General features: G+C 34.5%; 1 protein-coding gene across 6 annotated transcripts in view; it reads left to right on the forward strand.

Moving 5' to 3' along the window:
- The window catches only part of RPS6KA3 (ribosomal protein S6 kinase A3), an 81,506-nt gene that overhangs the window by 31,665 nt on the left and 26,922 nt on the right, over positions 1–22,919 (forward strand). For 5 of the 6 annotated variants that reach the window (XM_074858663.1, XM_074858664.1, XM_074858662.1 and 2 more), the window contains 7 exons: positions 7,227–7,343; positions 9,585–9,666; positions 13,478–13,558; positions 14,573–14,652; positions 17,057–17,163; positions 19,480–19,517; positions 19,910–20,052. In XM_074858663.1, coding sequence (XP_074714764.1) covers positions 7,227–7,343; positions 9,585–9,666; positions 13,478–13,558; positions 14,573–14,652; positions 17,057–17,163; positions 19,480–19,517; positions 19,910–20,052 — 648 coding nt within the window. Of the gene's footprint in view, positions 1–5,488; positions 5,795–7,226; positions 7,344–9,584; positions 9,667–13,477; positions 13,559–14,572; positions 14,653–17,056; positions 17,164–19,479; positions 19,518–19,909; positions 20,053–22,919 lie in introns of those variants that run through there. The other variant, XM_074858658.1, reaches the window with a different exon arrangement.

A 22,919-nucleotide genomic window follows, 5' to 3' on the forward strand; every position in this document is an offset into this window, starting at 1 on the left:
TCAGAGGTTTTATTTAAAATAACTGTGAGGGTTAATGTTTTATCCTCGTTCTTTTTTTATGTCAGTTATTTCATAACTTCCATCACTGTTAGATGCAGAAGGGTCTGTGGTCTTTTACTTTCTCTCACCATAAAACCTTTTATTCGGATGTTAGAGGTGTGGTGTTGTATTTCTTGATATATTTCATATAACCAGCAAGTGTGCAGAGGGAAGGTTCTTTGATCAGTACTTGGTTGTCTACCAGCTGAAATTCACTGCACTTTTCAGGAGATTTTCACCTATGTCTAGGTAGCATTCATTTCATGGGAAAGTGAACATGCAACCTTGTTTTGCAGTCACTTCTGTCCCTTTTATTAACATAATACGGATGTTGTGTGTTATCTTTAATATCCCCTTCCTGATGCAAAGGATTCGAGATAGGATACAGTTATTCATCACATATTTCACACAATAAGAACTTCTGGGGTTTTCTAAATCCATATTTGAACTTTTTTGTAAAAGAGATAATTTTCCCAGGAATCTGTTTTGGAATTTGTTAGAAGCTTCCTGGTGAAATTCAGGTATGGTGAAGGAGCTATTTATTTTGTTTAGTCTTTAACTGCTTTACTCCCTTTTTTGTGGAAAATGGGTGTTCTTATTTGATGACAATTACAGGTATCAGAGTCATAAAAAAATATAATGCCAATTCTTTTGAAGTGTTTTAGCATGTCAAAAATAAAAGGAAAGTTCTTTCAGAAAGAATCTTAATCTGTAGGTACTCATAGCATATACTGCACATACTTAATCTTTGCTCTTGATATCATAAAAAATAAACTGCCAGTTGTTGTTCTGTGCATAGTTGACCACAAATATATTTAAAAAAAACCTACACTGTTTTTATCAAATGAAAACTCTCTGCCTCCCCACCCCCAGTCTTGTGCGTGCGTATCTTTGTTAGAGAGCTTACCTTTGGATATCTCGGTTTTGGTTAACTTTCTGTATTTCATCTGATTTCATTTTAATTTCACTGAAGCTGACAACAGAGATGATGCAGTCAGTCTTTCTGTTCAGGATGGGTCTAGTTTACTTTCAGACCTGAATGCTCTGGATGTCTTAAGCTGTAAATGTTTCCCTGTATTTTTTCTTACCTTTCCAATTCTATGTCACTTCATGACTTTACACTCATTAAATGTCACCTATGTGTAGGAACAATTTCAATATACCATTCAATTATTATTATTGCTGTAAAACTTTACATTTTTCAGATAACTGCTGCTTTTTCCCTTTAGTGTATTCTATATATACCAGAATTTTAATTTATACTTTCAGTATATTGAAGAATATATGCTCAGATCTTTGTCACTCACTGTGAAGCCGATGAACTAATTGAATTAATAACTGTTATCTAAAATATGCTGTCATAAAGAGTTAAGTGTTTAAAATATTTCTACTCATATTTTACTCATAATTTTGAGTACCCAGAAAAGGAGGAATCTGTCTTCCAGGAATACCTTTCCTGAGTAAGCATTCCATACATGACATACCAGCTTATTCTTTGATGTTCTAAATGAATTTACGTCTAATTCTTGCACATCTTTGAGAGTAAGGTAACTTGCTGAATTTCCCATTTCTGTCCCAGTGTTTTGGAATTTCTTTGTCAAGCACTTCTTATTGTGCTGTTGTCTATTCAAGAACCTGAAACTGAGAATTTTAGATGCAGCAGAACCCCTGTGGTGTTTGGATGTGCTAATGTTCCTTATTCTGAATAGCCTTCGTCTTCCTGATACGAGTAAGAGCATAAATCTGATCCTGTGCCATCTATTTAGATGATTCAGAGCTTTTTTCTTGTAGATTACTTTGTTAGTGTCAGAGCATACATTTTAATATTGTTTTTAGTTATTTTAATCTTTTGTTGGTTGTTTCTCTGTCCTTTTTATATAAAATTTGTAGACTAAGAATGCTTCTATTTTTTGAGGTGCTATTTAAATTCTAATGAGTGGTGGTTATATTTTCTAAATTTGTCAGATTTAGGTCGTGTCATAAGAATATATTGCATATGATACTCACAATAGTTGTTGTAAGTGCATGTCCAGCAACCCTCTCTTAAAGTGTCTACAGGTGGTTTAAGCTCAGACTCCAAAATTCTCTCATGGACCCCTTTTACTTGCTTTTCCTTTCATACCACTGTCACATTATCTTCAGAAATTGGAACTTAGAGGTAAAAGGGTTATGTACTCTTTTTGCTGCTGTATTCATGCTTAGAAAATAAAATCAATCTGTAAAAAGATTGGAATTATTAGGAGTAGTAAAAGAAGTGGAAATTAGAGGCCTGTGAGAACAATAAGAATGGTACTGTGGATGACACAGGCAGCTCTCCTAGCAGTTCAGAGCCCAGTTTACTAGTCGTAGACCAACTTTTCAGTTGTCCCTAGAACATACTGCTCAGAAAAAGGTCTGCAGAGATAAACTTACCTGTGTAAAGCAAGCAGTGTGTTATGCCATGCAGCTCGGCATAGGCCACTTCTTTACACACAGAACTGTTTTCAGATCTACTGAAAATTCAGAAAAATGAAGGATAAATTATGGAAGATTCTATGTATAGATAAACTCACATTTTTCTCTTCATTTTCTGGGCTTTTTCGTTACTACTGAGAAATAGTTACCTAGTAAGGCTCTTCTACTTCCTTTAGGGTTTGAAGTCCAGTTTCCTTTTAATACATTATCTAATAGTTGTTCCTGTAATAAGATCTGAGAAACAAATAAAGTATTTTACGTTACAGCAGAGTTAATTTAGTCTTGAATTAAAAAGTGAACATAAAATAAATTAACAAATTCAATTACTAGAACAAAAGTGAGTATATAGTGTTTGCTAAGTACCAAAAAAATGTGGGGTTTTTTTTTCAGCAAGGTGATTAGGCTATTATTTTTATAGCCAAATAATGGTTAAACAGTTTTTTCACTGCTTGCCTAGAAGGTGTGTATCTTTCTTTTGTTTTTTCCTGACAAGCATGTGTCCTATTGTAATGTGCAGCTGATTCCTAAAGAGAAAAATGAGTCAGCCTTGGTGCTGCTGAATCCCTTTTTTTCTTCCTCTTTAGCTTTTGTCTTTTAGGTTTGATTTGTCTGTGGAATGTGGTCCCTTCAGTGTTCTTTTCTATGTATGTATGCATTCCTGTGCATAGACATATATTGTGAGGTACATTACTAAGAGCTTACTTATACTGAGATACTTACTGACCAGAATAGTTCTGACTTGCAAATTGTATCAGTACAGGAAGTTATTCTGAAATAGTGGTGTTTTAAATTCATACCCAAACTTGTTTGTCACTCACTTCCCTTCTAGGCCAGTGTTGATTTAACACTATTATACTGTTAAGGAAATGTTAAGGAAACTCAGAGTAATGTTACCTTCTGTTTGTTTCCTTGTATTCTATATTTAGTTTCATGATAATGGAAGCCAGTAACAACCACTTTAAGTTGACTAACACAGTATTTATTTATTTTTTTTAATGTGGCTTCCATGACAGTTTTACTTTCTAGTGTGAAGAAAGCCTTAAGAGAGAGCTGTGTGGCTAGAAAAAGAAATTTATGTCTCAGGACTTATTAGACTTGAGTAAAGGGAGCTTTTCAAGCTTATAAATAACAGAAATAAAATACAGGCAGTAGGATGTAGTTATAACTGGAAAGAAGATCCCACCATTGCAATCGCCAGATCACTGGTGAGTGAGTGTCTGTAGTGGTGTGAAAGTTGTTGGGGAATGGAAGAAATGAGAGGACCACCCGAATCTTTCAGCACCCTATTCATCATCTCATTTAATTTGACTTTATCACATGGGACAAATGTTTTTTACAAATATCAGGGAATGATCAGAGATGGAGCTTAAGACAAATTCAGTACCAGGCTTCTCTTCCAGCTTACTGTAAGACAACATCTATCAACTAATGTAATTAGTGCAGTTGGCTGAGAGAGATCTCTTTTTATACTGTGAAAGGCTTGTATTTTAATTCAGGTAGATCGTGGATACAGTGAGGATTTAACTTCTGCATGTAATTGACATTTCTATAAAAGACTCAGCTTTTGTACTTTTAACTGCATTTGCAAAATACTGTTTAGGTTAAATAACAAACGTTCAGCAATTATGTCAGAAAAGGAAACTGCAAATTTGTGGGTAACTATTAATCATAAATCTTGCTCCCAAACATATGTTATGGACAAACTACTAAAGTGAGATAAAACAGAGTTGGATTAGGTCAGCCTTATGAGGACTGAAGAGTGTCTGAACCCTGAGAAACTGTGAAGACTGGGAATATTCTTTTGGTATCAGGAATGTGAAGTGATGGCTTGTTGTGTTTGTTTTTTGTTTTTTGTTTTTTTTTTTTTTAGACAGTGCCCAAAATAACCACTGGAAAGTTGGTTGCATAATAATTGCATTGCATTCAAAAATAATTTTTGTTTGTGTATAGAGAACAAGTTAATATCTTTTCTTCATTTCTTGTTTTTGTTACATTTTGTGATGCTTTCAAAGCAGTGTGTCCACATGATCACTTTGTGTCCCTGAACCTGAGTAGATAACAGAAAGATCCAAAGAAGTTCCGTTTCAGACATTTTACTTTCCCAAGATTTCCAGGGAGCTAATAGATAAAACAGTTAAGCAGGAACAGATCAAAGTGTCCCAAGTAATGTGTACTTGGCAATCTGTTTATTGTGCTATTCCTCCCATGGGGTTCTCTAAGATTGCATTGGGTGGTTTAAGTAGTATGTAATTGAACTGATCATATACTAATTTAGAAGATGAAAACACAAATGTCCACCAGCAAATAATTCCTTTGACAAATAGAAGGAATCAGTATTTGTTTCAAACTCTGTAAAGATTCAGCCTTGAGTCAATGATGGTAGCATTTTCTACTGAAAGGAAGGAGGAGTTTAGGTTTATTAGGAGTAGTACACGGCATGCATACATGCACACGTATGTAAAATTTTGGCTGTCGTACAGTGGAACCTGGCACCTATCCTTATTGGTCATCATAGTTTTAGAACACCCAAGACAAATCCAAGCTCTTTACATTAAAATAACTTTTCACTTTCTGATTTTAAAAGTTGCCAGGATGTTCTGTGCATTATTCCGAAGTGTACATTGAGAATTTTTTATATGTGCACATTCTCACACATACATGCTTGGGATTTGTTATGTGCAGTTTGTTTCTAACTTTGGTTGGAATATTTTAAAAAAATAATCTTTTGACAGCTAAATGTTGATTTAGGAGAAGCATGTGTTTGAGCATGCTGATGTGTATGGACAGTTGCTGTGTACTTATATATGGTACTGAAATGACCAGATACAAAAGGATACTTTCAGCAATAGTTCATGCACATACATTTTTGCTGAATACTTGAAAAATACATAAATTGGTGCTTCTGAAGCACAGCTTTAGAATGCTCCCTTTAGTCCCTAGAACTAATTAGTGCACATTTTGGTGCATATAGATAAAGTCTGGAGCAAGGGAGACATATCCTTGGTGGAAAAGGGTCAAGTTAGAGAATATTTAAGCAAACTGGGCATACATAAGTCTATGGGGCCTGACAGGATGCACACATGAGTGCTGAGGGACCTGGCAGATGTCATTGCAAGGCCACTTTTGATTATCTTCCAATGGTCATGGTGACTGCGAGAGGTGCCTGAGGTCTGAAGGAAAGCAAATGTCATTCCTATCTTCAAAAAGAGCAAGAGGAAAGACCCGGGAACTACAGGATGGTCAGCCACACCTTGATCCCTGGGAAGGTGAAGGAACAACTAATCCTGGAAACCATTTCCATGTATGTGAAGGATGAAAAGAGAACTGTGGTTAATCAGCAGGGGTTCACACAGGTGAAATCATGTTTGAACAACCTGAAGGGAGGGTGCAAAGAAGATGGGGCCAGGCTCTTTTCAGTGGTGTCCAGTGGCAGGACCAGAGATGACAGGCACAAACTGAAACACAAGAGGTTCCCCCTGAACATCAGGAAACACTCTTTCACTGTGAGGGTGACCAAGCCCTGACACAGGTGGCCCGGAGAGGTTGTGGAGTCTCTAGCCTTGGAGATACTCAAAAGCTGCCTGGACATGGTTCTGGACAACTGGCTGTAGGTGGCCCTGCTTGAGCCAGGGGGTTGGATGAGATGACTGCCAGAGGTGCCTTCAAATATCAAACAGTCTGTGATTCTGTGAAATAGATCTGAGACTTCCTCGTTAAATAGAGGAAGTCTAATCTCAGATTTATTTTATCCGCTATAGCCAGTAGAAGGAATAGAAAGAGAATGCACAACAAGTTGAAATTGTAGTTAGTATATTTATATTATGTAAGTTAATTTACAGTCAGTGCTGCTTAAGTTGGATTGTGTGTGATGCCTGGATACTTCTTCAGATGACATGCAGCTTTTTACTTACTTTTGAACAATTGCTGTTACGTTCTTTGTGGCAAGGAGTGTTGCTTTCCGGGGGATTTTCAAATTCTATACAGAAAATACTGAATTAAGTGCAGAGCACAAAAAGACTAGAAGATCCACTGCCCTTTACAGCTTTCTGATGACTAGTTTCTCACAGAAGGGCAAATGCTGAAGACTGGCAGCTTTTATAGAACAGACTCTCCTCCTTGAGAAGAGAGGCAGTGAGATTCTTTTCCTTGACTGAGTTTTCTCAGTGACAGGTGGAGAGTTTATTGCTGCTGAAGTGGGGGTGGGGGGTGCTGCTTTGGAGGAAAATGTCTTGACCCTTACACTGTCTTATAAAGATGAGCATTAGCATTGCTGCATCATAGTGGTCCTCATTGAAGTGTTAAAAAGGAGGCCTTTCCTAAGAGATCTGGTCTGTTTGATGCACTTCAGGTGTGCTTTAAGACTACTAAATTAAGATTGGTTTCCATTAATGGGTTGTGAATCTGCAATGGAGATTATGAACCAAACAATATGGGCCTGAGCACAAAAGCTTGGAAATTGCTGCCTTGTTTTGTCAACTGTTATTGTCTGGATTCTGATGCATCCCTGGAAGTTTTAAGTCACATCATTACTGAACTAATACTGCCTTTTGTAACTTTTTATGTGTGTCTTAATTATGCAAATAGCATTGTTCAGCATTTTTTTATCTACATTTGGGAGTGTGTAGTTGGTTGGATTCAGTGGCACTGGTATTTTTCAACGTATTGTGAGTTTATAAACATTTTGGGAAGATGCACCACTAATGTAAATTTATTCCATTCTTTTCCTCTGTCAGGAAGAAGGAAATATCAAAGAAATTGCAATAACTCACCATGTAAAGGAAGGGCATGAGAAAGCAGACCCTTCACAGTTTGAACTTCTAAAAGTACTAGGACAAGGATCCTTTGGAAAGGTTGGTAACTGAATGCTTGTGGAGCCAATTATTCAGGAATATAGCATTGGATAATATTAGGAGTGAAATATTTAGAACAGTCACAATCTTGCATTAAGGCAATGTTGCAAGTGAAAACTGCTTTCTAAATTAGTGCTAACTAGCCACTGTAGTTGTGGCAGATCCTTTTAAAGCAGTAGATTTTTTTCTAGTTTGTACGATGCATAGATCTCAATGTTCCATAAAAAAATTGGCTTGATATGAAATAATTGGGTATTCACTGTTAAAACAGAATGTCATTTTTTCTATAACTACTCTTCTTCTATGTTTCAGAGGGCGAGGGTTGAAAGGTTTTTCTAGTAAGTGTTCCTAGTTGCTAACTTGCTAATGGTAGGTCATCACCAGTACAGAAGCTATAGGCAGAATCTATTTTTGTAGCAGATTATAACAAACAAATTTTAGACAATAATGGGTGCTGAAGAAAACATGATATACTGTAGTCGTGTTCATGCTAGGCATTATCTGTCATAATTTGGTTAAGGCACAACGTTCCTTGATATTTATTTGAAGCTCTGTTAAAGACTCAATGTTTCTGCCATTTAGTGAGTACTGTCCACACTGGCATCTTAATTTAGGTGTACATGATTCATACTTTTAGTTGTCCAAATCCAACTTGGAAGCAAAATATTAACTTCAACAGATCATTGAGACAGAGTGGAATATGCAGAGTAAGACAACAGAGCCTTTACATCCATTTTGAACCTTAACTGCAATTCTAAATGTGATGTTAAGCTCTAGTGTATAATGCCAAATCCATCTCAGATATAGGGGAAAAATGAGAATAATTGGTTCACTTCTCTCTTGGTGGTAGGAAATTACTCTTAGTCACATTATTGGAGTAGCAGTTCGAGTTAAGCTTGGAAATGTAGATGTTTAGAAACACTAAAATTTTGTACTCAAACTAGTAAGAATTCACCGAGAAACATGATTCCAAAGGTGATTTCCTATGTTGTTTGATTTCATCCAGAATCATAACCAAGTTTTTATTTGGAAATCTTCAGATCAGAAGTAAACCATTCAGGGGGAAGGAAATGTAAGCTAATAAATGATAATTTCAACAATCCGTTTTATTTTCTTGATAATACTAAATTCAATGCTATAACTGAGGGGACAAGTTTTGAAAAAGCAAAAATAATTAACTGTCTAGCTGACTCAAAGTATTGCAGCAATGCCAATCTTATCCTCAGTTGTTTTAGCTTTTATGGAAAAAGCATTAATATTACAAAGCCCATAATTCCTTCTTTCTAATAATTTCGGAATATGTCACTACTTCCCATTCAGTTTAAAATTATTAATTCTGCATGCTTTTCAAGGTCTCTTGAAAATATTCTGGTAATCTCTGGATAATGCAAAAGGATGTTAACATAAGTGAGAATTGGATACAAAAACAGACATAAAACTAATTTCGTATAACATGTTTTAACATTCTCATATACCACAACATGTTTCTATGCTTTTTCATAAATAATCAGAAAACTGTGGCAGGTATATTTTTATTTCTTCATTTCTAAATCTAAAATTTGGCTCTACTGGAATTCATTTTGTATTAAGGATATTAAAAACAATCCCACTCAATAAATCCCATTACACTAAAGAAGGAAATGAAACACACTTTAAATGAAGTTGGTTGTCCTTTATTGGTAAGTGCAAAACTCATCCAAAGCATGTCATAAAAAAATATGATTTTATGACACAATTTTATAGGTTATTCTTTTAAAAAATATTTTGTTACGCATTGGTTAATATAGTTTTCTGGATCAACTTTTGTATGTATGTTTATCTTCATATCCAACAATTATTAGCACTTTTGCAGTGCCATCTTATGAATTTTAATAAGACAAAACTATTTAGAGATTAATATTAAAAAGCTGAACTCTGTGTTTCAAATTTCAGCTTCTGAGAGTCCAATCATACTTTCTTTTACTCACTGGAATCAATTAAGTTAAACCGAAGTTAATTTGGCAGACTGTCTTGAATGAACCTTTTAGATTATGAAATGAAGGAATAGTAGGAAAAAATGCAAAGAAATTTTTGTTGGGCTTTGAAGAATCTAAAACTCAAAGAAGCTAATAATAGTATTGGGAGAAATAATAAGGTTGAGTTTCATTGAAATAATACTGACTACTTGAATTTCATAGCAAAGTATATTGATCTGGCTTGTCTTTATTTTCTTTTAAGAATTCTTTTTAATTTTCAATGCAGGTCTTTCTTGTCAAAAAAATCTCAGGATCAGATGCTAGACAGCTTTATGCAATGAAGGTGTTGAAAAAGGCCACATTGAAAGGTAAGCATAGTTTAGAGAGGGGGCAAGGTGGGGGGAGGGGGGGGATAAATCAGGGACATCATACCAAGACTTGATATTTACACATGCTGTTCTACAGATTGTGTCTTAGAACTTTTTTCTGTGTAACAGCAGATAGCAGAATACACTGCCCTGTATTGTTAACCCAGGAGGATTACATAAACAATAGTACTATACTGAAAGTTATAGGGGAAAGTGGGTTCCTTTCCATGCGAAGTTTGTTAGGTGATGGTGGTTTAATAGACTAGTTGGGTTACATCTGCCACCTGACTTACTCCTGAGCTGCTGTTATTTGAAACTTAATATCCTTCCTTTTTTCATTTGCTGTGTATCACCAAGGTTACAGTTAATGCCTTTTGCTCAGTTTATATTTAGGTCATGATATTTAAAAGTGCATTATATCAGCTGTCTTATTCTAAAAGTTCGAAGCACAGGCATTTATGTCTTTCTTTAAAACAGAAGTATACTGTACATTTTCCCAAAACTCTTTCTGCTTGTTCTGGATGTAGAATATATTTGATAAAATCTTAAGTTAATCACCTAAGTTACTTGAGCAAAAATGAGTTGTAAATTGTTTGTTTCTTAGTTGGTTTTGGTCTTGAATGGTATCAGTAACAAAATAAGTTTAAATCTGAACAATCTCAGTTCTGTCCTGAAGAATTATATAAGAAAAAAGAATGTATTTTTTACTGTAGCTTAAAATGAAAGTGATCTTTCACACTAATCCCATAACCAGAATGTATTTGTTGCTTTATGCCATTGTTTAATACTTCTGTCTGTATGTAGTTCTTCTAACTCATGACTGCACTGAAATTGTAATGATAATATTGGAATAGTTCGAACAACTTGTAGTACTTCACCTATGTTATTGATTATTATACTGATCTACAATTTTAACATAATAGTTTAATCTGAAAATATTCATAGAATGATGGAGGGAACAAAAACTCACATTAAATTGTGAACTTCTGCTAAAATGTTGAACCTGAAATTTTTCTGCCTAAGATCTAGTCCTGAATACCTGTCTCGCAAATCTCATTATATATCACTTTCACATAAAACTGAAGGTGTGTTTTTGAACAGTTTCCTATATTTTGATTCCTCTGTGTTTTATGGCATGTGTTATTCTCATTATTTACTTCCTAATTTTGTGAAATTGATTTCCACTCATTTAAGTTACTTCAATATCCTCAGTAGCCTTTCATTCTCCAGCCTTTTAATAGCTCAGAACTGGAGTCAGAGGTCATTCAGCAGTTGCTTTTTTAAGATGTTTGAGGGCTTCTCTCCATCACCTTTTGATTGTGGTTTAACCTTACGTGTTAAAATTACAGTCCAAGCTGTGGATCTAGTTTTGCCTACAGATGGCCTAGACTGATAAATGCTGAAATTGGAAGCTTGACTTTTCATTGGAAAAGCAGACTCTTTGAGGCACTAAGAATTCAAGGATGCAAAAGTCTTGAGCAAAAGAAGTGACACTAGCAGGAGAATGCCACGCTTTTCAAAACTTTATCTGAATTTTCAGATGCTTTTGAGTGTCTTTTGGTTGCAATTTGTGTTTTAGGAAGAGCAGAGTTGCAAACAAATGAAGGTTACTGTTGAAATCTTAATATGATATTAACTGAAATTAATTATTTTTTCCATAACTGCAACATTTTTTGGAGATCTAATATTGTAATTTTAAATTACACTGTAATTAAACACTGTATTACTTGGATTTGTCTAAGGTTCTTTAGCTCTTTCAAATCTATTTCATAAAGTTATTTCTGTGTTCTAAAATTAAAGATAAAAATGCCCTTTAATACTGCTTCTTAATCGAAGGCAGTGTGCATGATTCACAAATCAAATTTAGAGAGAATATTCTCATAGGAATGCAACTATATTAGCCAGATCACGTTGATGTAACTGCACAGACCAACCTTTTAATGTTTAGAGCAAATCCAAGAATATACACATACAACTTTGTTTAGAGCAGAGACTAGTTTATTAATACACTCTGATAGAAGGTATCATCTTTCAGTGCCTCTTTATGATGGGGAGAGAGAGAAACAGGGCCAAATCATTGCTAGAGAGTCTAGCATCAAATGTGTTAAGAAAAATCAGTACTTCCAGCAGCACACATAGGGAAACTAGTCAACAAAAGTCAGATTTTACATCAAATAATGGCTAATACCAATGTCTGAAATTGGAAAGCTCAGTTCCTTATACTTTTTTTGGTTGATATTTTGTAAATCAGAACTTCTCTAGCTTTTCAGAAATAACTGTTTCATAGCTATAGGCACTTAGAAGTCTTTTGAAATTTTTTCTCAACTGAATCTGCCTTAAAGAATATTCTGAATTTCAATTTTCTGATTCAGATGAACCCTTAAAACAGTGAAATTGCACAACTATCTTGAGACATTTTCATGACATTAGATGTAAAGGTCAAAATTCAAATGTGATGTTTGCTCTGTGTCTGGTGAGCACTTATTACATGTGCTTCCATTTTTAGGAATCTGGTAGATGGAAACTTGATAGCTTTATTAATTCTTGAAAATATATCTATATAACTTTTTCACAAGTACCTGTATTGTAAGTGCCTGTTTGTAGGAAAAGATAGCTAAACCTCTAAAAGACCCTTTTGCTGCTTGACTTTTTTTTCCTGCCTTGTTATGTTTTAGTATCTGAGAACTCTGGCTTGTTAACTGTACAAAGGAATGCCAGCAACTTAAACTTTGGACTGGACTTCGTTGCTCTGGGGTGCTTCCGTCAAGAAGTTGTAACATTTGGGAAAGGGGCAGTAACAAAATGTAGAATGAAGAAAAGAAAGAGAAATGCAACATCTTAAACGACTGTAGCAAACTTTACTAGCTCTCATCTGTAAGAGTTCTGAATTTTGTCTGCATCCTGGCTGTTCTGGAGCTTCAGATGGGAACCAGGCACTGGCTGGAGTGGCAGGGGAGTTGTCTAAGACAGCTGGAGCAAGTGCCATGCTCAGCTAACCGTCCTGCCTGTATTCATGGATTGCCCACTCCGTATGCGGGATATCTGTGCGCTTAGTTTAATCTATAGTGGCATAGAAGCAGATACATGTCCCATTCTGAGCCACCATAGTGGGACAACACAGGCAGCTTGAGCAGTAACTGCTTCTGTTGTCTGATATACTTCTTCCTGCACACATTAAATAAACCATTAAAATCAAAAATATTGTCTGAAGTACACACTGCATCGATTGAATATTCTTTTTATTGTCAGTTCATAAAGAAACTATTGTCAGTCCATAAAGAAAGGAAATTTTTAAAATTTTCCCTTTCAAGTCGTGAATGTACTTAATAGTGCAAGTTATCTGAATGAGTTAAACCAATATAAGCATCTTTATGATAGTATAATTGTATTTATGTTTTTGCTCTAACTTTAATTCTCTCTACTTTTCAACAGTAAAGAAAATGGCTCTGTTGTCCATATGTAGCTGCAGCAGTTTTGCTCTACTGTTTAAAAGGTTAACTAAGTATAGAGCAGACTGAAGGGTGCTTATGTTTTCTCATGTGCTTTTAAGTTTATTTACCTAGTGTCAGATTTTGCCAGTAGCAGAAACTGAAGCAAATTAAAATGCATAAAGAGATTTATCAGAAAACTCTGCACTGTCTCAAATCAAATTCTGTCTCAAATCTCTTGTAAAGTATAGTGAGCTGCAGACAGTTGTTATACTATGGGATACAGTGTGAAGTACATCGGGAAACATAAGAGAAATACTGATTCATCATGTAAATTTTGTTTTGGTTTTTTTTATTTTTTTTTTGCTCATATTCTGTTGTAGTCCGAGATCGGGTTCGGACAAAAATGGAACGTGATATCCTAGTAGAAGTTAACCATCCTTTTATTGTCAAGTTACATTACGGTGAGTTGCAGAAAAATTCATTTTTTTTTATATTGTAAAAATGGGTGCTTGTCAAGATAGTACCTAATATTTGCTTTGTGGTTCAGAGAATCGTAGAAAATTAATGTGCTATCTGAATCCTGATTGTGCAAATACTTGCTGTGTAGTAATTTTCATGCAAAGTAAGCACATGGCTAACTTCATGCAGTGTTAAATCTTTATGACTCTGAGAGTCTGTAGCCCTTTGTGTTATTAAAAAGCAATTATCTGTTTATGTCTAGCCATTTTTTTCCAAAACCTCTTATCTCTTGTATGTCATTTGCTTTTTTCACTTATTTCTTATCCTTGCTTTATGTACTCTATAGAGAACATACACATTAGTGTTACTGCCAGTTGCATCAAAATTGGTGGGAAATGTCTTTTAATTTTAATAGTATGGGCAGCCATAAGGAAATATTCATGTGGAGGGGGGAGGAAATCAGTACTCTTAACATGTCATGCAGAAAGTAAACTGAAAAAAGATAACAGTTTCTGTTCTTTTTTTTTTTTTCATTTTATGGGGTTTTTTTCAGATCCAGTTTTTCCTATAGTTCAAAGCTGAGATCTGTATCACTCTCTGATGTGGCTTAAATAATGTGGCTTTCACTACTTGTCACTCTTTTGCAAACTAGACTAGATCTCCCTGTTAAGATGAGTTTCCAGAGGTTTTAGAATATGTGCATTAGTTGGTAATTTGCCCTTTTAAAGCTAGGCTTTTTACTTCCAAAATCTGGAATGAAATGCTAACTAACCTAAGTATAATTTATTTTTTTAGAAATTCCATTGATGACTTGCTTTGCTTTCACATGGCATGGGAGTTACTTGGTCCATGATAAAGGAATAGTTACTTAATTCATTTAAATAAATTTTTCCACAAAGGAGAAAGAAGAATAATTCATTTTGACAATGAAAGTAAGGGTGGATTATTGGGTATGTTATTCTTCTGATCATGGGTAAAATTAGATGATGTTTAATTTTTTTAATTGATCTTTTCAGCTTTTCAAACAGAAGGGAAGCTATATCTTATTTTGGATTTTCTCAGGGGAGGAGACTTGTTTACACGTTTATCCAAAGAGGTAAACTTTTTTAATTTGAAAATTGCCTGTTGATACAATTTTACTATAAATTTTCAATATTAGGAGAGTTTACTTTTTAAATTCAGTTGTCATTGAATAAAATTTTGACTATCTTTTTTATTAACCAGCTAGGTTTTTTATTTGGGGTTTTTTGCACAAAGTAGTCACTTCATGAAAATGCTGTTGGTAATATACATAGTTTCTGAAAAAAGGCTTAGACAAGCAGTCTTTCTGTGATGCTTTTTACACCTTGCAAAATTTTCTTCTATTGCTATCATGTTTAAAGATGAGTCTCAGAGCATGGATTTATATAAAGAAATTATAATCAAAGTAACTGTTTTATGTCTGGTTTTAATATCCTGAATTTAATGTCAGATTTATTTTTTAATGATCTATACATGAACACAAAATTACCTTATCTATAAATATCAAAAAAGCAAGAATTGTATTCCACTTATTTTAGTAATTTTCCAAATACGAACACTTTGCCTCTGTCAAGCTGGTGATTATCTCTGCGTAGATATGTGAAATAATGACTTTGGAAAGTTTGATTACCTCGAATTAATTTGATTATAACTCCTAAAATATTAACATTTCATATATCGGATTTTTTTTTTTTGCCATCACTCATGTGCAAAAACTTCCACATAGGATAAAGATATAAATACATCCAATGTATATCTGGTAACCAGAACTTGTAATTGTAGCTGTCTTCCATTTTCCCATGCTGCGGAGTATCTGGGACAGTTGGGTCAGCACTGCAAAGCTATATGGTTATTAAGGGGAGAGTAGACTGCAATGCATTTTGCGTATAGATATGTCATCATTTCTGTGCTGACCAGAAAAATTATTACATTTAATTCAGTGAAGCCATTCATTTCAAGTTGCTTCTTTTAGTTTTGCCACAGATAAGTAGAAAGTTATTAGTACTCTAAAACTGAGATACTTTTTTCTTAAAATCTGTAGTTCTTTCTTGATTCCCAAGAAAGACTGTATATCACTTTGCTGCTGCTGACTCTTTCATCTTGAGCCACTCAAATTTTGTAAGATTTAATATGATTAGATAAGAAATATTCATTATAGGTACCTGAATCTAAGTTAATTGTTTATAACTGATAGAGTGAAATGGGCATGCTGGATGCATTTAATGTCATCCTCATATCAATTAATGTGATTTTTAAAATAGATCAGATGAACTGCAGCCTAAAAGTTCCTGCTTTTTCCCCATAGACTACTGATTAATTCAGAGCTAGATGTCTACACTGCAGATGTTTAAGGTTAGGAGAGATGAATTCCATGCAATGTTTTTAAAGAACATAGTGTGGGTGTATTATCATCCTCAGGAGATCTTTCATTATTTGAGCTTTTACATGTTTTTTACAGAGATTTCCCTTCTTGAATGTGTCTGTACTAAATATTGGCTCTTTTGTAGAAGTAACATCAGCAACAACCTTTTGTAAAAGCTTTGATATCACTTTCTCTCTTTAAACTACTAAGGGGAAAATATATTATATTCTTTGTTCTTAACTCTTGCTTAAAATGATGTTCATATGTGCTCCCCATTGCCACTCTTTTTTCTAGGTCCATATGCTGTATCTAAAGACATTTGTCTGAAATTCTAAAAAAAAAAGCCAGAGTAGTAACTGAGGTAGAATCAAATGCAGGATTTTTATCATCTTCTAAATTCTCAGAAAGGTTTAACTAATGTTTTCTGTCAGTGGGTCACAACGGTTGTTGATATAATTGGGACAACATGTTCATTTCATTGAATGTAAACAGGGATTAGTTTATCTTCCTAACAGCAAATGTTGGTTTGCTACCTGAGATCTTACCCTTGCTCTTACATAGGCTATTTCCTTAGTTTACTCTTTGATCTACCTTTTCTGCAGTTGTATCTCAGGCTGCATCTTGGGGTTTTTACCATCACTGTAACTTCTCTTTCATAGATATTAGAGACAGTCTGTGCAAAACCAAGGTGCATATGCTTTTCTTGTTTCTCTTTGTAAACAAAATGCAGGCATTTGGACTTTAGTCCATTTGTTGTCTGGAAATGAAATGGTCATATCCAGTAAAAAGGCGTTCTTTAAATGCTTCCCAAAAATTTTCAGTTCCACTACAATGTGTCTGTCTGTTCTCTTGAACAATTAGAAGCAAGTAAGCTCAGTTTTGCAGAAAGAATAATATATTGGCTTCAGAAGTTCTTTTTCAAGTATGTACTGTGAAATAGTATAGATTATAAAATTCTAGTTTTTGTCTAACCAAGAAATTTGAATTTCTAGGATTTTGCATAGGAATTAAGTACTATGAAGAACCATTCTGCAAAACCACTGCTACCACTGTTTAGTTGGTGCTGGTGTAAGCTTTACAGATTTTACATATAAAATATGTTGTTTTGTTTTTTCAGGTGATGTTCACAGAAGATGATGTTAAATTTTACCTGGCAGAATTAGCACTTGCTTTAGACCATCTACATAGTCTTGGAATAATATACCGGGACCTAAAACCCGAAAAGTAAGACTCCTCTGCGGCAAATGCAGTGTATTAAATTAATTTCTGTAGCACTTCGACCTACGCACTTCTCTTTCCAGCTGTTAAACTTCAGTAATTTACTATGTAAACTGAACAGGGGAGGAGGTAGGGGAAGCTCGTGTGCTATTTTAATTAAAAAGGTTGGATTTCATTTCCACTAGAACATGATCATCTAGTTTCAGTGGTATGCCAAGTACTATAATCCATGTTACTTTAGAGAGTGTACAGAAATATTCCTAGCATTCATTTTCCAGGTGGTTTAGGGTGTACAATGGAGAAGAGGTGGTCTTGGCCTTTTGTTTTTGTCATTATTGTAGAATTTCTGGACTAGAGGTAAACTTGGAGTAAATGTGTGATACAAAGTTACAGTTGAATGTTCTATCTTTCCCTTTGAAAGCCTAATAGCAAACATTTTTTTCCCACACTGATTTTTAAAATGCACTGCCATAAGAGTAGAAAGGAGTTTAAATATTAAAGTAAAATACAAAAATAGTAAGTGACGGGCTTCATTTGGTGTATTGACAATGATGTAATTACACAGAAAACTTAAAATAAGCTCGAAGCTACAATTCCGGTATGGTGGTGTGTCTCAATATATTAGTCATCCATGCTTCATTCAAATGACTGAATTCTGTCTCCTGTTCATGTCTTTCCTCCCATAATTTTTTTTTAGTTTTAGAAGATGTGAAGAAGAAAATTTCAGTGCTATCATCTGGAACATTTGAGCCTTTCAGATATAAATGTATGCTGTAGTGTTACTCTACCTGGAGGGGAATCTAAGTGACAATGTAACACGTGCATTTCTGTTGTGCTTAATCAGATGGTTAACATACTCTGCCTCATTGCCTCATTGGCAGGAAATCTGTAATAACTCTGAAGTCCTGATGTCCTTGGTGATCCCACTTCTCTGTTATGGCTATGGAGAATCTGAAAAGTCTGTGTGAGATAACTGTCTCATATAAATACAAGTATCACAGAACCTGGCTGTTCCATGGAACTTCCATTAGGCTAGCTTGGCCTTTTGTGCATCTTCTGTGAAAAAGACACAAATTTGAAAATGTTTAGCCCTGACTGACAAGAAGGGAAATATTCATACTAAAATCAGAAATTTGGAGACTTTTGGCATGGGCTTGCACTTACAAATGAAAAGGGAATGAATTGCATTTAAAGTTAGGGAGTGTTCTGTTAAGTAATTCTGAAGTGGGGAAAAATAAGCTTACCAAGTGGAAAAAGATCTTTAAAAAGCAACGCGGGAGAACTTTTTGCTAACATTTACTTCCAAGAGGAAAAGGGTGAAATAGTAATTGTCAGAAAACTAAATAACTACTGCCTCAAACATAGTTTGTTCAGTGACATGCTGTATGTGTCGTGTCTCTACCTATTTAAAAGCCTTGGGTGTATCTGATTTTAAAACCTGTCAAAGGTTGAAATTACTTGCAAGTTATGGATGAGATAGATACAGCCAGTAAGAGTTAGTACTATACTGTAGAGCTGTTTCCCACCATGGAAACTGCAAGGAGGAAAAGGGAGGGGTAGGGGAAATGGACAAGTACTGTGTGCCTGGGTTGTGTCTCATCCTCAGGATGAAACACAGCTACACACAGGAGAAGCTGGAGGAACTAAGTCTGCTATGTAGGTGGTGTTAGAGAGTCCAGTTCTTGAATACTTTGCATGCTTTGAATTGCAGTTAGTGACAGTTAAGGGTAGTTGGCATCTCAGAGAAGTGTGGGCTTTTTTGTGATTAAAATAAACAGGCGGAAGCACAAGGCCTGCTCTAAGTATAGCGCCTGTGGGTCCTGTCCTTTGGTACAACATAAGAATATTTATTACTTGATGTTATTTGAAGAGGTCAACACCCTTTGAAACAGTAATTGCAAATGAATACTCATTCTGTATACATATGCAAACATACATTGTATTAACATGTCATGCTCAGTTTAAGAGAAATGGAACTGTGTCTCTAGTTTTAACAGTTGTGATGACACATGCTGCAGATGTCCAAAACTGGAAGTTCAAGATAAATGTTTCTACATACTGTGCTGAATTTAACCAGATAGTCAAATAAAGTTCTGATATGCTGATGTTTCATAATCCTTAAAAGAAATAATTGAAGGAAAAGAAAATGTGTAGTTTCAAAGTATTTCCTCCTAATGATTAGTTTTCATGCATGTTCAAATCAGCTTGTCTTCATGTATGCTGTTCTGTTTATTCCTAAATGTTGTCAGTACATACTTTGTCTGAAACAACAGTTAAAAGATATTTTAATTAGTTTGGTTTATTCTTTTTATTGTTTTTTAGCATCCTGCTTGATGAGGAAGGACATATCAAATTGACAGGTGAATAACGGAAAATTGTAATACCTGGGTTTTTTTCTGTTTGTAATATAATCTTTTCATTTTCCTTTTTTTTGGTAAAGCAATATGGTAAAATGAGTAATTTTAATTGGTAGGTAATTTTTCGGTGGAGCAAATACTGTAATTAGTTCGAAATAAATGAAATACATAAATATTTAAATATCTGCTTTATAAGTATAGCTGATGTTATGGACCTGTGATAATGTGGGGAGGGGAGGGAAATTTTGTAATTACCATATGTGTGCAATATGGGTATATATATAAACGATACAAGCATTCCATTTCACATTATGGTGAAAGTATTAACCGTGAGTGATTTTAACAAAAAAAAAAAAATTACATTTAGAACTATTTTTTTTTTTTTTTCCTTCCAGATTTTGGCTTAAGTAAGGAATCAATTGATCACGAAAAAAAAGCCTACTCTTTCTGTGGAACAGTGGAATATATGGCACCAGAAGTCGTTAATAGACGAGGCCATACACAGAGTGCAGACTGGTGGTCTTTTGGTGTTTTAATGGTAGGTTTCTGGTAAATTTAAAAAATAGCAAAACTGTGGTTTGCGAGGTTTGGTGTAACAAATCAAACATTAAACTTTAAGGTGAGCTTTAAATGAATTGTAATTACCAAAAAAACTCCAGATTATATGAAATTAATAACACCACAACAGAGTTTGGATCAAGAATATGGACTAGGTCTTATATCAACACCAACAATATGCCATATTTTTGTTATTGTTAAATTGAAATATTATGCCTCTGTTGTAGTTTGAATGTTACAGAGACTAAGAGGAATACTAAAGTATACAGGAAAAGCACTGTCTCTTCCAAGGTGGGGAAGAAATTTAGATCCAATTTTTAAATTTTAATTTACTCTCAAGTGGAAAAAAATGACTGATAACTTTCTAATTAGTCTCCAGTGTAATTACAACGTAGTGCAATAATGGCAGCTGTTGCTCTCACATATCAAAATAATCTAAATGACACTGAGCTGATATGGAATATAGTTGCTCAGTTGCTTATGGTGTTTCTGCAAGGAATTCTGTGAAGTTACAGGGTCGGGGGAAATAATGTGTGTATCAAATATGCTTTTGGAAAAGAAAAATCATGTTTGGTATTTTAGGAATGCTGAATGGCTTTTAATATTTATAATCTCTGTGTGCATTTTTGGCATAAAGATTAAATAATTGTCTTTTTAAAGGAAATGTTTTTGTTTCTTACTGCTGCTGCTACATATGACTGTAACAGTACAACTAACGTGTGCTCTTTGTAGTACAAGGACTCTTGTGTCTGAAAATAAGTCATCCTGTCACCTTTTAATCATCTAGAATGCTGTTGTGATCTGAAAACTGACTATGTAAAAGTAGCACCTGATAACCAGACTCTGCAGACACACACCCTCACAACTGCACATCTTATCAATAAGAACACAGTCAATTAAAAGATAATTACAGTGTAGTTGCAGAATATTTGTTGTTGATAACTCAGTTAAACTTCAGCTTTACTTTATAAAGCTGGAAAACATAATTTTGTGCTTATAAAATGCATATGTTAAAATTGAAAATTGCTGAAAGATGTTAGACGTGACTGATGTAGTTTTCACAATCTTAAGTGCACTGCATTTTAAACACTTTGGCTTCTACTTTGAATACATAAATATGACCTTAAAAAGCAAATTCTGTAAATTAGTATATGGAATACAGTGCAGTTTTCTCTAAGACATATTTTTGTTGCTTGCATTTCTAGTTTGCATGGCAATTTTCATAGACAATCTGTATGTATCCACTCCTAAATCACTCTTAATTAGAATCTGTGTTGATTGAGAATTCAAGTTGTCGTTAGTGTGGTATGAGAAGTTATAGCATAGAAATGGAGACTGGAAAGATATCTCAACAAATCATTTGGCCTGTTTTCTCCTGCTGCTAGACACTAAGTATGTTTAAACCATCCTTGAGAAGTATATTCCAATTTTTCCTTTAAAACAGTGACTATTTTAAGGGATGCCAGACATCTAAATTCATTTAAAGTTTTCAGAAGCATTATGTATTTGCTGAGGTACTCTGCTGCTGAAATAAAAGATGATAACTAGGGAAGGCCAGTATTGGCTTATTCTTAAAGTACTATTAGCCTATTGATGTTGGAGTATAGTCTGGGGGGCTGGGGGCCGGGGACAAAGAACAAGCGTGCTGAGTTGTTAATACAAGTGTGTATGCTTGTGACAAATAGGAGCTCGCTAAAGAAACTTATTTGAAGTAAGTGTAAACGAAACATGCAGCACTACAAATTTACCTTTATAAAAGTTTTTTTGCAAGTGCAATTTGTGAAGATAATTCTAAACTATAAACAAGTGAAAGGTGAATTTTTTTTATAGTTTTGACTTATGCCTCTCACCTTCCTGACAATTGTCTTAAGAAGTGTTAAAAGTAGGGTTTTTTCATGTTGGCATTATGTTAAATTTAAAATTTTAAATTTGAATATATATATATGTAAAAAAAAATATTTAGAGTAAAAAGTATCTAGCAGTAGTGAAGAGTTGGCAGCTTTTACTGTCTGAATGCTTTATAGGGTAGTAAGAAATTTAAAATTTTAATAAAAAGGGGTTTTAAAGAATGCTGTTAGTGCAACTTCATGCTCTTATTGTAGATCTAATAATACTAGTCCCACATTATTCACTCAAGTTATTAATGTACATTTTTAATGCTTAGAAGGCTGAATGTTTGGGTCGTACCAGAACAGGGAAATAGAGGATACCTTGTGTTCAGGATCACTTAAGTTTGCATATGCTGTTCAGAGGGTTCCTTTATGATTATTTTAATTTTGATGGCTTTAAGTGTATGCTGTGAAATTTCATTAAACTAAATTGTTTTGCAATTCTTAAACCAAAAATCAGGATTTCTGCCTCAGAGTGGCTGCTGTGACTGCTGCTGGGCTGCTTTCACTACCTCACTTAGATCTGATATCCCTGCAGTATGCTGCAGCCCAACAGAAGTGGCTTCATATTTATCTATTTTTACTCAGTCACTTTCAGAACAAATCAGTATTTTAACAGTGTCTGTTGCCTACTACCAGGCACTGTAGAATGTGCATGCACGTACTGTGTAGCTCTTACGTGTTCCTTCAGGCTTTATTTCCGCTGTATGCATACAGTAACCACTTTTCATCATGCATGTCTCTGTCAATCAACTAACCTTTTTTCCCTTTCCAATGAAGGCTATGTACATGCCAATTTTTAAATTTTTGACATTTTTAGATATCTCTGCATGAGGAGAAATCGTCACTAACTTTTGAAAGGGGAATTTTTCCCTACCCCCCACTCTCTTGAAAACTAAAATACAGTTGTATAGATTGAGACTTCCAAGAATAAACTCTTTAGGCAGAAATTAATCAT

Source organism: Strix uralensis, chromosome 2 (genome assembly GCF_047716275.1).
Source record: "Strix uralensis isolate ZFMK-TIS-50842 chromosome 2, bStrUra1, whole genome shotgun sequence".
Lineage (NCBI taxonomy): Eukaryota > Metazoa > Chordata > Aves > Strigiformes > Strigidae > Strix > Strix uralensis.